Below are 14,951 nucleotides of genomic sequence, written 5' to 3'. Positions count from 1 at the left end.
CGCATACACACACACACACACACACACACACACACACACACAGAGAATAAAAGAGAATGACTATGGGCACACCAGGGCCTCTACCTACTGCAAACAAATTCCAGATGCATGTGTCACTTTGTGCACCTGGCTTTATGTGGGTGCTGGAAAATTAACTCAGGTTGTTGGGCTTTGCAGGCAAGTGCCTTAGCTGCCGAGCCATCTCTCTAGCCATTTAATAGTTTTAAAAATTCAACATTTTAAAATAGCCAAATAGTCAGGATTTTAATTTCTATAAACCACTTGAGCAATATTTCTTTTTTTAATGTGTGTGTGTTTTTTTTTTTTTTTTTTTTTTGAGAGAGAGGGAGAGAGAAAGAATGGGCATGCCAGGGCCTCTAGCCACTACATACAAACTCCAGACAAAATTGCCCCCTTGTGCATCTGACTTATGTGGGTCCTGGGGAATCAAACCCAGGTTCTTAGGCTTCAGAGGCCAATGCCATAACCACTAAGCCATCTCCCCAGTCCTGAGCAAGATTTCTTGAAATGGTTCTGAAAACTCGTAAATGCATAAATAAAAAGATGAGTTTTAGGAAAAATATATACTATGTTTAAAACCCTTGTTTCTTCTGTTAACTGTCTTTTGAAAGCTATAAAATGTTAAGTGCCAAGATGATTTTACATATTTATTAGATTTTACTTGTCTAAAAAATATTGGAAGATTTATGTAAAAAAATCTCCTGAGTTAATATAAACAGTTTTCCCTAATTACAGCCATATGCTGGGTAAACCAGTTGTAGCTTTATCATGTGTTTGGAATCAGACCATGTTCATTATTATTTCTTGGTATAGATCATATTCTTTGCAAAGTTTTTATATATGGCAAGTCTGTATTAATAGATATTCGCACTCAAGAGCTTTGTTTTTTAACCTGTGTAAACGGTAATAATATAGTAAAAATGTCCTTATTCAAGGAATTACTTGTACTTTATTTACTGATAACAGTGTTTTGCTGGTATGGTTAATTCTTTCCTAAGACATCAAAGCTTATTGTGTGCATTGTACAATTTTGTGCTACCCAGACCACATATTTTCAACCTACTTTAAAGTAGTCCTTTTGTTTCAAGAATGTTATCCTTTGTGATCTGTTTCTAAGTTTTAGAATTTTAGAGGGTTGATACATTATACCCTATTGCCTCTTTAGGAGCCATTTGGGAATTACTAAAATCAGATGTATTAAGGTCAAAATATCAGCTTCCTTTAATGAGTAAAAATAGGTTTGAAGGAGATGGCTTTGATGTTCAACTCTGCTGTGCCTTAAGTGAATTGATGTGTCCACACAGAAAGTTCAGGACTTTCTCCTGACAGCTCCTTAGAATGTGTCAGAAAGCATTAATATGAACCATCTTTGCCATATTCAAATATGCTGAGCAATTGTTTGTTTAATGTTCCCAAGAAGTTTCTCCTTCTAAAGAGAGACATAAAGCATGGAAAGAGAAACTGCTTTAACCTAGCTGAAGTTCCTCGCCTTACGAAGTTAAGCAAGGGCGAGAAGGTTCACTTGTAACCCTGAGTAATGTTTACGTGGTTGATGCTGAAGCATTCTTTCAAATCTTACTCTAAAAAGAATTTCATGTGTGAATAATACAGTTAGATACAGTTGTCTCTAAGTTGATTTGTAGGGTTTTGGTTCTAGGACCCCTTTACATACCAAAATCTGTGAGGTCCAAAGTGTCTTATATGAAATATATTTACATGAAGTCTAAACACAGCCTACTCTAGATACCTAATGCAATGTAAACGCTGTGTGAGTAGTTGTTTTATACTACTTAGGGGGTAGTGATGGTGGGTCTTCATATGTTAGTACAATTCACTTCTTACCCACATATTTTCCATGTGTAATTTATATTTAACCTGGATGTAGTACCTATAGATACATAAGGGGACTGCCTATGTATTTCTGTTTGAACATAAAGTTTTAATTAAAACCATTCTTTACGTCCCTGATTGCTCAAATAGATACATAAAAAGTCTTTTTTTTTTTCTTTTTGCTATGGTAGATTGAAACCAGGGTCTCATTCATGCTGACTGTACTACCACTGAGCTTCATAGCTAGCCCCTAAAGATGAATTGTCATTGTCCTAGAAAAAGCCATTGCTTCTTTGAATATTAATTAAATGTCAGCATAAACTTTGATTCATTGTCAGTAGCGTGAAAATCTCAGCAAAAAATGGAACTTAAAAATAAAGTCAGTTGCTGGCATGGTGGCACACACCTTTAATCCCAGCACTCAGGAAGATGAGATAGGAGGATCACTGAATTTGAAGCTAGACTGGTCACCTTGGTCTAACATAAAGCCCTAACTCAAAGATAAAAAATTGGTAATATGGTCATTTATATAGTTATGTATCTTCTGAAGAGTTAGATGTATTCATCAATGTATTTTAGTAGCAGGTAATATACTAATGCAAGCTTTCAATGTCCATACCAGCAACAATTTCACTTCAAGGTCACACTTTGAGGATGTACCTTAAAACTGCTTTTGTTATATTAAGTAAATACAACTTTCCTATTTACAATTAAGCTTTGTGTGTTGATTCGTTATATACTTAATGGTGTTGATTTCTGTTTCAGCGCTCATAGGTAAGAAAAACAAAGTTAACCCTGTGCTGTGTGTAATGTTAAGCATCTTTATCTTCTGTCTCTGTATGTGTGTTAGATGGAAGATGGTCCTCCAAAGCACATCATCCAAATGACAGGCTTTAAGATGGAAGAAAAGGAAGCTCTAGGCAAATTACTTTTAAAACTAGATTGCACTTTTATTAAGAGTGAGGTGAGTATGGGAGTTTAAATATTCAACCTACAGTTGAAAATAAAATTAAAATACTAGCTTAAAAATAAGAAAATGGGGCTGGAGAGATGGTTTAGCGTTTAAGGCAGTTGCCTGGAAACCTAACGACCTGGGTTTGATTCCCTAGAACACACATAAAGCCAGATGCATAAAGCAGTGGAGTTCATTTTCAGCTGCTAGATAACCTGGGGCACCCATATTCTCTCCCTGCCCTGCCTGCAAATAAACAAAAATATTCAGAACAAATAACAATAAAATGTCATTTACTATTGTATGAATATGTTATGTTATTAAGAAAATTTTCCTTTACTAGCATCTTTTGTGGCCTTTTTCTCTCTAGAAATACAAAAACTGTACACATCTTATAGCCGAGCGCCTGTGTAGAAGTGAAAAATTTTTAGCAGCTTGTGCAGCAGGTAAGTGAACTTTATTCACTCATTCTTTGAAAAAAAATAATGTCATATTAATGAAAAAGTTTCTTCATCTTTGGAAAAATATGTTCATGTATCAATACTAATGTTTTTTTTTATTTTTAATTTATTTATTATGAGAGAGGGGAAAAGGCAGATAGAGAGAATGGATGTGCCAGGGCCTTTGGTCACTGCAAATGAACTCTAGACGCATACGCCCCTTGTGCATCTGACTTACATGGGTACCAGGGAATCGAACCTGGGCTTCAGGCTTCACAGGCAAACAACCACCAAGCCATTTCTTCAACCCTAATGTGTTTTTTTCTGACTTCTTTTGTTTCTTTGTTTTTGAGGTAGGGTCTCTAGTGCAGGCTAACCTAGAAATCATTCTGGAGTCCCAGTCTGGCCTTGAACTCACTCTGTTGCCTGTGTGCTGGAATTAAAGGTTTGTACCACCACACACAACCCTGACATTTAAAAAATATATATATTTTTGAAGCCAGGTGTGGTGGTGTACACCTTTAATCTTAGCATTCGGGGTACAGAGGTAGGAGGATCGCTGAGAATTCGAGGCCACCCTGAGACTACGTAGTAAATTCCAGGTCAGCCTGAGCTAGAACGAGACCCTACCTCAGAAAATGAAACAACAAAAATATATATTTGATACAGTTTTGCTTTATTCTGAATAAAACTATTTTGGTTTTTCGAGTCAGGGTCTCACTTTAGCCCAGGCTGACCTGGAATTCACTATGTAGTCTCAGGGTGGCCTCAAACTCAAGGTGATCTTACCGAGTGCTGGGATTAAAGGCTTGTGCCACTATGTCCAGTTTAAAGCTTTTTACATGAAAATAAATACAAGGGCTGGAAAGATGCTTAGCTGTTAAAGTGGTTGCCTGCAAAGCCAAAAAACCTAGGTTCGATTCCCCAGGACCCACGTAAGCCAGATGCACAAGGGGGCGCATGCATCTGGAGTTTGTTTGCAGTGGCTGGAAGCCTTGGCATGCCCATTCTGTTTCTCTCTCTCTCTTCCCCTCTCTCCCTCTCTAAATCTTTCCTTCTCTCAAATAAATAAATAAAAATTTTAAAAAAGAAAATAAATACAAATATTTGTTTCACTGAAGATTTACTTTCAGTATTATCTTTAAGAAAAATTTGCTGTAGCAATAAAAAGTAAGGACAGAATGCCAAAATATTGAAGCATTAGTTGAAACCTCATCTTCAGTTGGGTTCCCTTTTTTAATCTGTTCCTGCATATAATTACTATTTGTCATCTCCTCTATCCATACTCTAGAGTAGTAGTCATTTTATTTTCTAAGATACTAAATTCTATATACTAAAATTGAGACTTTTAGTCTTTTCATCTCTCCTTTTCCACCTCTGATACACATGTTTTTTTCTAGAAAGATTGACTTGGCATGTTTTAGATGATTGGCAACTGCCTTGCCATTTTTTAAATTAACTTACCAGAGAAACATTTAAATTCATTATTACCTCCACACATGAACTCCTACATTGTTCTTGCCATTTAAAGATTACTGATACCCAGATGAATTACAGAATGTAAAATGTCTTATAAAATTATCTGACTCAATACATTTGCTTGACATATACAGTATAGCAACACTATGAACATTACTGAAAGTTCTCAGCATAAGAGGATGAGTTTAAGTTTAACCCCCAAAAAGTAATAATATTAGCAACAATAATTCATATAGTGCTACATTTAATTTAAAGCTTTATATTTATATTTTTTAACACTTTAAATTCTAATTATTGCACTGAGGAGATGGTTTACCAGTCAAGGCTCTTGCCTGCAAAGCCTAAGGACCCAGGTTTAATTTCTCAGAACCCACATAAGCTAGATAAACAAGATAGTCCATAGATCTGGAATTCGTTTGCAATGAATGAAGGCCTTGCCATACCTATTCTCTCTCTATCTGACCCCTCCAATAAATAAATATAAATTAAATATTTTTAAAAGTTCTAGTTTTGTCATAGAAAAGATTCCATGTACTGTGCAATAATGTTGAAGGCCTTGCAAAGATGTACTTCAAAGATAATGTTGACATTGTAGCACAAGAATCTTATTCTGAAAAAGATTGAGTTGATATTTGATCTTTATTCTTTGCCATTTATCAGAAGCAAAATTCTTTGGTGATGGACAATTTATTTTCTTTCTAGGAAAGTGGGTACTCACTAAGGACTACATAATTCATAGTGCCAAAAGTGGCAGATGGCTTGATGAAACAACTTATGAATGGGGATATAAAATTGAAAAAGACTCCCATTATTCGCCTCAAATGCAATCTGCACCTAAAAGATGGCGTGAAGAGCTAAAACGTACTGGTGCTCCAGGAGCCTTTCACAGATGGAAAGTTGTCCTCCTTGTTAGAGCTGATAAACGAAGTGATTCTCTTGTAAGGTAAAGCAACTTAGATTTCTATGAGTATTATTTTTGATTATTAGTCAAAATGAGATACAATGATTTATCCTTTGATCTCCTATGTAATTCATTCTGCACAATTATGTACATGTTTCTACTAGAAGAAAATTTGTTTTGTTATACTGGTTTTGAATATTCTGGTAATGGTCTAATTTAGTTTAGGTAGTATTTCTTATGGCTAACTCAAGCAAAATTTAAGAAGAAAATACTTGGAAAATTTTGGTTTTTAATTTTGAACCATTTTTAGATTTTTGCTAATAAATTGTCACAGGGGCTTTGTTTTGAGTTTTTATGACACTATCTTTATGGTACATACTGCATTCATCATAATTTAATATTGGTACATCTTTGCTTTTTTTGAGGTAGGGACTCATTGTAGCCTAGGCTGACCTGGAATTGGCTATGTAGTCTCAGGGTGGCCTCAAACTCATGGCAGTGATCCTCCTACCTCTGCCTCCCAAGTGTTGGGATTAAAGGCTTATGCCACCACTCCCGGCAATTTTGGTTTGTCTTTTTAAGTAGATTTTTTTGTTTGGTTAATTTCTTGAGGTAGAATGTGACCTGGAATTCACTCTGTAGTCTCAGTCTGGCCTCCTACTCATGGTGATCCTTCTACCTCTGCCTCCCTAGTGCTGGGTTTAAAGGTGTGCCTCCACCCAGACAAAGCATATTTCTTGTGTTTGTGTGTATATGCAATTTCCTGTGTTTGAATAAATGTACACCACCAGCCTGGCATTTTATCAGGATACAAAGGATTTGAGCTCAGGTCCTCATGCTGCTTTGACTCTGAAAAGGTTCTTTTTAATTAATTATTTATTTATTTATTCATTTATTGTTTTAATAAAAACATACTTTGTATGGACACATCATCTCTTCCCTCCTCCCTGCCCCCATTCTACTTCTGGCCCTCCTTAGTGGGGTTCCAGGTATTCCCCATGGGGTTGTGGGTTATGCTTTGTGGGAGCAGTGAGAACAGCAGTTAGTTATTGGGGGGGGGGGCGACGCCTCTGGGTATGACGTACCAATCTGTGACTCCTATAGTCTTTCTGCCCTCCCTTCTGCAAAATTCCCTGAGCCTTGGTGGGTGTGTATTCAGTTACTTCAGTGATGAGCTGTTAGGAGCCTCTGGATCTCTACTTTGGTGGGTGTTGAGTGTCCTCAGTGTCTCCTTCACCCCAGCACACTTTGTCAGGCTCACCATGGAAGCAGCACTCTTGCTCATTCCTCTATGGTTTCACCTGGGCCTTAGCTGAAATGTGAGGAGTGGTTTATCTCTGCAGCTCTCGCTACCTTCTGAAAAAGAAAAACAGATTCTCCAATAGACAGTTAAGTTAGCATAAGCTAAATAAGGATAAGCATTATTAATTTAGGGAGATGTTGATGGATGTAGCCCTTCTTTTAGTCAAAAACAAGTGGGAGCTTAACATTGGAGAGCATAATCTTTGTCTCTATAGGATTTTTTTTTTAATTTTTTTGTTCACTTTTATTTATTTATTTGAGTATGACAGAGAGAGACAAAGAGACAGAGAGAATGGGTGTGCCAGGGCTTCCAGCCACTGCAAACGGACTCCAGACACGTGCGCCCCCTTGTGCATCTGGCTAACGTGGGTCCTGGGGAATCAAGCCTCGAACCGGGGTCCTTAGGCTTCACAGGCAAGCACTTAACCACTGAGCCATCTCTCCAGCCCAGTCTTTGTCTCTATAGGATTTTGACCTGGTTCCTAGTTCCAGCTATGGGTTCTTTCCACTGAGCAGATCTCTTGGCCAATCAGAAAACCACTGGTTATCCACCAAGTCTGTTTGCCACCATTGCACTAGTGTGTCAGGCTGATTGCTTGTGAGTAGCATAGATCCCTGCTTGCTCACATCATTGTTGGCCACTTCCCCCAGTAGCTCATGTACTGCTTTTCAGCTGTCTTGGGACTGGCTCTCTTCCCTACTCCAGGTCTCTGCGTGTTCTGTTGGCAGCATATGTCTTCAGCAACAGGGTCTTACAAGCCTGTCTTGTGTTACGGACATCGTAGGTCTCTGATCAACAGCTCGGTGGATTGAACCAATTTTTGGTACTAAAACTTGCAAGCCAGAGCCAAATGTTTTAGGTTTAGGTTTCATCCCACCTTCTCCAGGGCCCATCTTACCAGATGATCCCTCCATGCTTCTATTGAGGGTTAAATCTTTTAGTCTGCCTTCAAGGAGAATGGTTTCTATGGTACAGTTCATTTTGGGTTTAGTTTTGTGTTTATTTCCTCCTCCCTCCCCCCCCCAAGACCCTTCCACCCCAATTTATTGGCCTCACATTGCCTGTCCAGTATGTCAGTAACTGAGGCTGACCCAGCTTAGGAACTGCGGATGAGTGAGAACATGTGGTCTTTATTGGAAAGGTTGTTTGGCGGGGGAGTTCTTGGGGGGGGGGGGAGTTACAACATAGGGTCTCTTTTAAAGACTTCTTACTGAGTAAACTATATTTTGAGAATTTGTATATTTTTTTATTTGTGTGATTGTTTTTAGAAAGGTTGGAGGTTGTCTCCTTTATCAAAATGTAACTTACAAAGTGCATGCACTTAAATGTATTTTTTAAAATATTTTTATTTTTATTTATTTATTTGAAAGTGAGAGAAAGGCACAGAGAGAATGGGCACCATGGCCTCCAGCCACTGCAGATGAACTCCAGACGCATGTGCCACCTTGTGTATCTGGCCCATGTGGGTCCTGGGGAATCAAACCTGGTCCTTTTCTTTTCAGGCAAGCGCCTTAACTATTAAGCCATCTCTCCAGCCTTAAATGTCTTCTTTGGTGAGTTTAAAGGAATTTATACACCATAGTCATGTTAGCCTACCTATATCAAGACCTGCAACATTTATATCATCCTGTAACGTTCCCTTATAATATTACTCTGGTTTCTTTTCTTTCTTGCCAACAAGGGTTAACTGTTCTTTGAAGTTCATTTCTATGGTATCTTTCTGAATAGACCCTTTGATAGAGCATCATTGCCTTTCAGAACACTTCTCAAATTATCTATATTGTTGAATGTTTTAACAATTACCGATTTTGTTGCTAGCTAGGTGTATGCACTTGTTAATTGTATGAATGTATCGTAGTCTGTTTATTTACCTTTTGTTGTGCATTTTGGATTTTTTGGCTAATGTTAAACTAATATTTGAATGTAATTTTTCCTGTTGACATGATTTAATTTGTCTACTAATAATAAAATTGCCAGCTCAAATGGCAGTTTTGTACTTAACATTATAAGAAAAATCTCAGGATGTTTTCCAAAATAGTTGTACCATTTTAAAATTAACAGTAGCAATGTTAGCAGAGTTCCTGTTGATGTGTAGTTTCTTGGGCACTGTTACTGAACATGACTTGGCCACGTTTGTGTGGCCTACTTCTATTCTCCTGTTCTCTGTGATCCGTTCTGCTCTGCTCACCTTCATCAACACTGTTTTGATAACTCTTAACATAGTGAATCTTGAGATCAAGTAGTATGTGCTTTCCAGACTTACCTTTTTACAAGTTTTTGTAATGGTGGATTTCTTTGTATTTCATATATGTTTTAGAATCAGCTTGTGAATTTCCATTAAAAATCAAGTTGGGGGTGGGGCTGGAGAGATGGCTTAGCAGTTAAGGCACTTGCCTGCAAAGCCAAAGGACCCAGGTTCAAGTCCCTAGTACTCATGTAAGCCAGATGCACAATGTGGTGCATTCATCTGGGGTTCGTTTGCAGTGGCTGGAGACCCTGATGCGCCCATTCTTTCTCTCTCTGTCTCTCTCTCTGCCACTTTCTCTATCTGTTGCTCTCAAGTAAATTAAAAAAAAAATTTTTTTTTAAGCAAGTTGGGACTTTCACTGGTACAGTAGTTTACCTGTGATGTTCACATTGGGGAATGTTGTAGATAGCTTCATGTTGCTAGGGATGAATATCATACCAGACACAGATTATGATGTGAACAGGATTTATTTTAGACTTAACAGATTGAGGGAAAGTTCCATCAGTGGCAAAGAAGCTGGTTCCCATTCATATATCTAAGCAGAGAGAGAAACCACCACCAGCCAGCAAATACCAAAAGCAGCAAGCACACAACCAGGAGCAGTCAGGAGCCCCTCTCCCCCAGCTCAAACCTCCCTGTATAACTTTGGCCTGGAATTCAGATTCGTCCCCAAACACACCTGTGGTCTGGTCCCAGAATCCACCCCTAGTGACGCCTCCTCCAGCCAGGCCTGGAGAACCAAAGTACAAGCTTTAATAAAATCCCTGAGTCTATGGGGGACATACATTCAAACTTCCACAAGGAGAATTGAGTTTTCAACAGTATTGAGTCTTCTTGTCTGTGGACCACTTATTTCAACAGATGTTCTCCGTTTTCTGTCATTAAACTTCTTTATGCTACATAGAGACAGACAGGCTCTTGTGTAGCTCTTGTAGGTCATGGACTTATAACCAGCCTGATTCTGCCTCTCAGGTGTTAGGATTATAGTTCTGTATCATGATACCCAGCATATTCTCTAGCTTTCATTGTATGAATTTTGCTAAATTTATTCCTAGGTATTTTTGTTTTGGAGAAAATATTACAAATGAACTTCTAAATTTTTATCTACATCTAAGGAAGTACTTGCTTTTTCTGATTCTGTTAATTTTGTGATTATACTGATCAATTCTTAAATGTTAAGGTAAACTTGTTTTTGTTTTGTTTTGTTTTTTTCGAACTAGGGTTTTATTCTAGCCCAGACCGACCTGGAATTCACTATGTAGTCTCAGGTGACCTTGAATCCAAGGCAATCCTCCTACCTATGCCTCCCAAGTGCTAGGATTAAAGGCATGTGCCTCTGCGCCTCCAAGTCCAGCAAACTTATATTCTTGAGATAAAGTACTTCATCATAAATTATTGCCCATTTTTAATATATTGCTCATTCTGTTTCCAAATACGTGGTTAAGTACATTTATATCTTCATGCTAATAAGTGATATTAGTGAAAATATCTAAATGTAATGGCATATTTATTACTGAGAGGCCTTTCTCCTATATCAGTCAAAGATGCTTACTGTTTTTTATTTTTTGTTTTTTGGGGGTTTTTTTTTTGGTTTTTTTTGGTTTTTTCAAGTTAGGGTTTCACTCTAGCTCAGGCTGACCTGGAATTCACTATGTAGTCTCAGGGTGGCCTCGAACTCATGGTGATCCTCCTACCTCTGCCTCCCGAGGGCTGGGATTAAAGGTGTGCACCACCACGCCCAGCAGAGATGCTTACTCTTAATATCTCTGTTGAGCATTTTAATACAGTAAGCTAAAAAGAAAAAAGGCTTAAAATTTGAAAAAGAGTAAATAATTATTTTCTTTAGACATAATTAAAAAGTTTAACACAAAAGTTATTAAAACTAATAAGAGAATCTTACAAGATCACAAGATAATAGATAACCCCTTAAAGGTAATAATGTTAAAGTAGTAATTATAGTGTGTGTATTCATATGTGTGCAAGATACATGTGTGTTTACAGGTCTTTGTGCATGCCTATGGAGGCAAGAGGACAACACTGGATGTTATTCCTCAGGAATGCTCTCTACCTTTTTTTTCTTTGTTTATTTTGTTTTGGAGGTAGGGTCTTGCTATAGCCCGTGCTAACCTGGGATTCACTACGGAGTCCCATGCTGGCCTCAAACCCACAGCAGTCCCCCTGTCTCTGCCTCCTGAGTGCTGGGATTAAAAGCATGTGCCTCTATTCCTGGCTGCTAGCCACCATTTTGAATTTTTAAAAAAATTTTATTTATAATTACTTAGAGACAGAGAGGGCTGCCAGCCACTGCAAACAGTCTCCAGATGCATGTGCCTCCGTTTGCATCTGGCTTACATGGGTTCTGGGGAGATGAACCTGGGTTCTTAGTCTTTGCACGCAAGCACCTTAATCGCTAAGCCATCTCCAGCCTTTCATTTTATTTCTGTTCAGATCATGTCTTTTAGGTTATATGTGTGAATGAGATGATGCAGTATTTGTCTTTCTGTGACTGGCTTATTTCACTTAAAACAGTGTTCTTCAGTTTCATTGATGTTTTTCACAGGTGACAGAATTTTATTCTTTTAGTGTGGCTAAGCAGTATTTCATGATGTAACTTTCCTACATTTTCTTTATCCATCAGCTGGTAAACATAAGTTGATTTTGTATCCTGGCTATTGTGAACAGTGCTGAAATAAGCATAGAAGTATAGATATTTCTTTAACATATTGTCAGATACCTTTTTCACGTCTATTGATATAGCCATCGAATATTTACTCTTTATTGTGTAAATATTGATTTGCACATGTAGAACTATCCATGAATTTCTGTGATGAATCCCATTTGATCATGTTGAATTATCGTTTTAATACCATGTTCAATTCAGCTTGGTAGTGTTTTCTTAAGAAGATCTTGAGATTGCTCAAGAATATCATTAAGGGTCTGGAGAGATGGCTTAGTGGTTAAGGCCCTTACCTCCATAGCTAAAGGACCCAGGACCCATGTAAGCCACTCACACATAGTGGCACATACGTCTGGAGTTTGTTGGCAGCAGCTGAAGGACCTGGCACACCCATTCATTCTCTCTAACTTTCTTAAATAAATAAAATTAAATTAAAAAATTACTGAAAAAATCATTTAAAATACTGACCTATCACTTGTTTTTGTTATGTACTTATCTGATTTAGATAGTCAGAATGATGTCTTTGTAAAATGTGCTTTGGAGAATATTTCTTTTCAAGTTTTTGAAATTGAGAAGAATTGATAGTTCTTTGAATATTTGCTAGAATGCAGAAGTGAGTTTTCAGGTCTTGGGATTTTCTTTGCACGCTTTATTCTCATTCACTCTAATTTGTTATTGGTCCACCCAGATGTTCTTGTTCTTCTTGGCCCAGTCTTGCTCAGGTGTGTGTGCGGACACTTGTCCATTTCCTCTAGGGTTTCCAACTTGATGGTGGGTATTTGTTCTTAACAGCCTCTTATGATCCATTGTTGCCGGTGATGTCAGTTGTAATGCTCATTTTCATGTATATATTTACACATTTGAATTTTTTTCTTAGTCTAGCTAATGCTTTGTCAGGATTTTGATTTACTTATGTACTTTTACATTTGGGGGGGTTTGTGTTGCATATGCCAAAATATTTGCTTAGCTGTCAGAAGACAATGTTGCGTTGTCAGTGTTCTCTCCACCTTCTTTGATACAGGGCCTTTCTTATTGTTCTGACATTGGAAAGGCCAGTCTAGCTGGTTCATGAGCTTCAGGATTCTCTTGGTTTCACCTTTCATTGCTATAGGCATGATGGATTACAGACAGGCACATGTGCCACTTTGTGTCTGGCTTTACATGGGTATTGGTGGTCAAACCCGGAATGGCAGGCTTGTGGAGTATGTGAGTTTAACCACTGAGAGGCCTCTCTGGCTCCACATTTTTCAGCTTTTTGTTTGTCTTTTCCAAAAAACCCAACTCTTGCTTTTGGGTATATGTCTCAGCAGTTAAAGGCAACTTGCTAACAAAGCTTCCAGGCCCAGGTTTAATTCCTCAGTATCCATTTAGAGCTGGATGCACAAAGTGCCACATATGTCTGGAACTCATTTGCAGTGGCAAGAGGCCCTGTCATGTCCATTCTCCCGCCCCGCCCACCTTCCCCCTCCCCCCCCCCTCACACACACACACACACAAATAAATTAATAAAATGTTTGTAAAAATTGGCTTTATTTTTTTTAATTTGATTTATTAGTTTTCTTTTCATCAAATATAGGCAGTTTGGTACCATTGTTTAGGCTCATGCATGACCTACCCCCTCCCATTGGACCCTCCTTGTTGATGTAAATGGGTCGTGCATTGTGGAGTTAGTTCCCAGTTATTGGTATGCTAAATGTCTCTGCAAATCATGACCCAACATGTGACTGACATTCTTTCCGCCCCCTCTTCTGCAAAATTTCCCTGAGCCATGTTGGGTTCATTTTTGGTCTGCTTCAGTGCTGAGGTGTTGGGGGCATCTGAGGCTCTGGCTCTCTGATTTGGTAGGAGTTGACTTTTCTCTGCGTTGGTCTCCTTCCCCTTTTTGCTGGTAACTGGTTCACAGGAAAACATCACCCTCGCTTGTTTCACCAATTATCCTTAGTTTCAGTTGGGCCCCTTATGAGGTGTGTTGGGGCAGCTCTCTCCATAGGATCTGCATCTATCTGAAAAAGAGAAGCAGATTCTCCAACGGAGAGTAAGTTACCACCCAGAAAATTGAAATAACACTTACTTTTTGATAGACAGATTGATAGGTGTAGGCCCTCTTGTTCCCTATGATTGATGATAGCTTGATATTGTAGAGTGGGCTTGTGTTTGGGTATGGTTCTGACTTGTTTCCCAGCTCCAGCTATGGGTCTAGTACCACTGAGTGGATCAGTTAGCCAAATCAAGAGTAGTTGGTTCCTCACCATGGCTGTGTGCCACTATTGCACTTGTGTGGGCATCACATCAGGTTATTTGTTGCTAATTAGATTAGACAATGAGTTGCTTGGACAGATATTGGTCGTTTCCCCCAGTCACCCATGTAGCGCCTTCTGGCACTAGACATGTTGACTGTCTGGGGACTTACTCTCTCCTGGCTTCCAGCCATGTCATTCCATTTTACGTGTCAGCTGCGTATGGAGTCTTCAGCAATAGGGTCTTACCACTGGCCTTAGGTGGGTCATCAAGTACTCTGACAGAAGTCTGTCATTGTTTTGGGAAACCTTGTAGGTTTCTCTGATCAAAAGCTCATTGTGTATGATAGCCCCAAGCTGGAAGTGGGGGTTACAGGCCAGTGCCCACTAATAAATTGAGGAAAAACATAACTAATATACAAGAGTTAGAGAGGAGAGAGATAGAGGGGGAGAGGGAGGGAGGGAAGATGTAGAAGATTTAGGTTAGTTTTGCTCCTACCCTCTCCAGTGTCTTGTGGTTCAGGTGTTTCCTGTAAAGGTCTAGTGAAGGTTCAGCCATTTGGTCTGTCTTTTAGGAAGTAGAATTTTATGGTACCAATGCCGTTTGGGTCCAGATTACTGTTTTCCACCCTTCGATGCCCTCCCCACCCTCCCTTCCATCCTATTGTCTAGTCCATGCGGTGCTTGCTGAGTATATAAGGTATCTTGGGTAGATTCAGGTTAGGTGTTGTAGATGAGTGAGACTATGTGTCGATTTTTTTTCTGTGATTGGGTAAGTTCACTGAGAATGATCTCTTTCAGGTTCAACCATTTTTCCTCAAGTTTCTTTGTGTTGTTTTTTCTTACTGCTGTATAGAATTCCA

At 38.7% G+C, this 14,951-nt stretch overlaps 1 protein-coding gene across 1 annotated transcript in view; it reads left to right on the top strand.

Moving 5' to 3' along the window:
- Slf1 (SMC5-SMC6 complex localization factor 1) overlaps window positions 1-14,951 on the top strand; it is a 78,101-nt gene that overhangs the window by 7,475 nt on the left and 55,675 nt on the right. Inside the window, exons 2-4 of the mRNA XM_004651617.2 lie at window positions 2,702-2,815; window positions 3,174-3,249; window positions 5,425-5,665. Of these exons, the coding sequence (XP_004651674.2) occupies window positions 2,702-2,815; window positions 3,174-3,249; window positions 5,425-5,665 (431 nt within the window). The remainder of the gene's footprint in view (window positions 1-2,701; window positions 2,816-3,173; window positions 3,250-5,424; window positions 5,666-14,951) is intronic.

The sequence above is a fragment of the Jaculus jaculus genome, chromosome 14, assembly GCF_020740685.1.
Source record: "Jaculus jaculus isolate mJacJac1 chromosome 14, mJacJac1.mat.Y.cur, whole genome shotgun sequence".
Classification (NCBI taxonomy): Eukaryota; Metazoa; Chordata; class Mammalia; order Rodentia; family Dipodidae; genus Jaculus; species Jaculus jaculus.
This window is presented reverse-complemented; position numbering and strand designations above follow the sequence as displayed.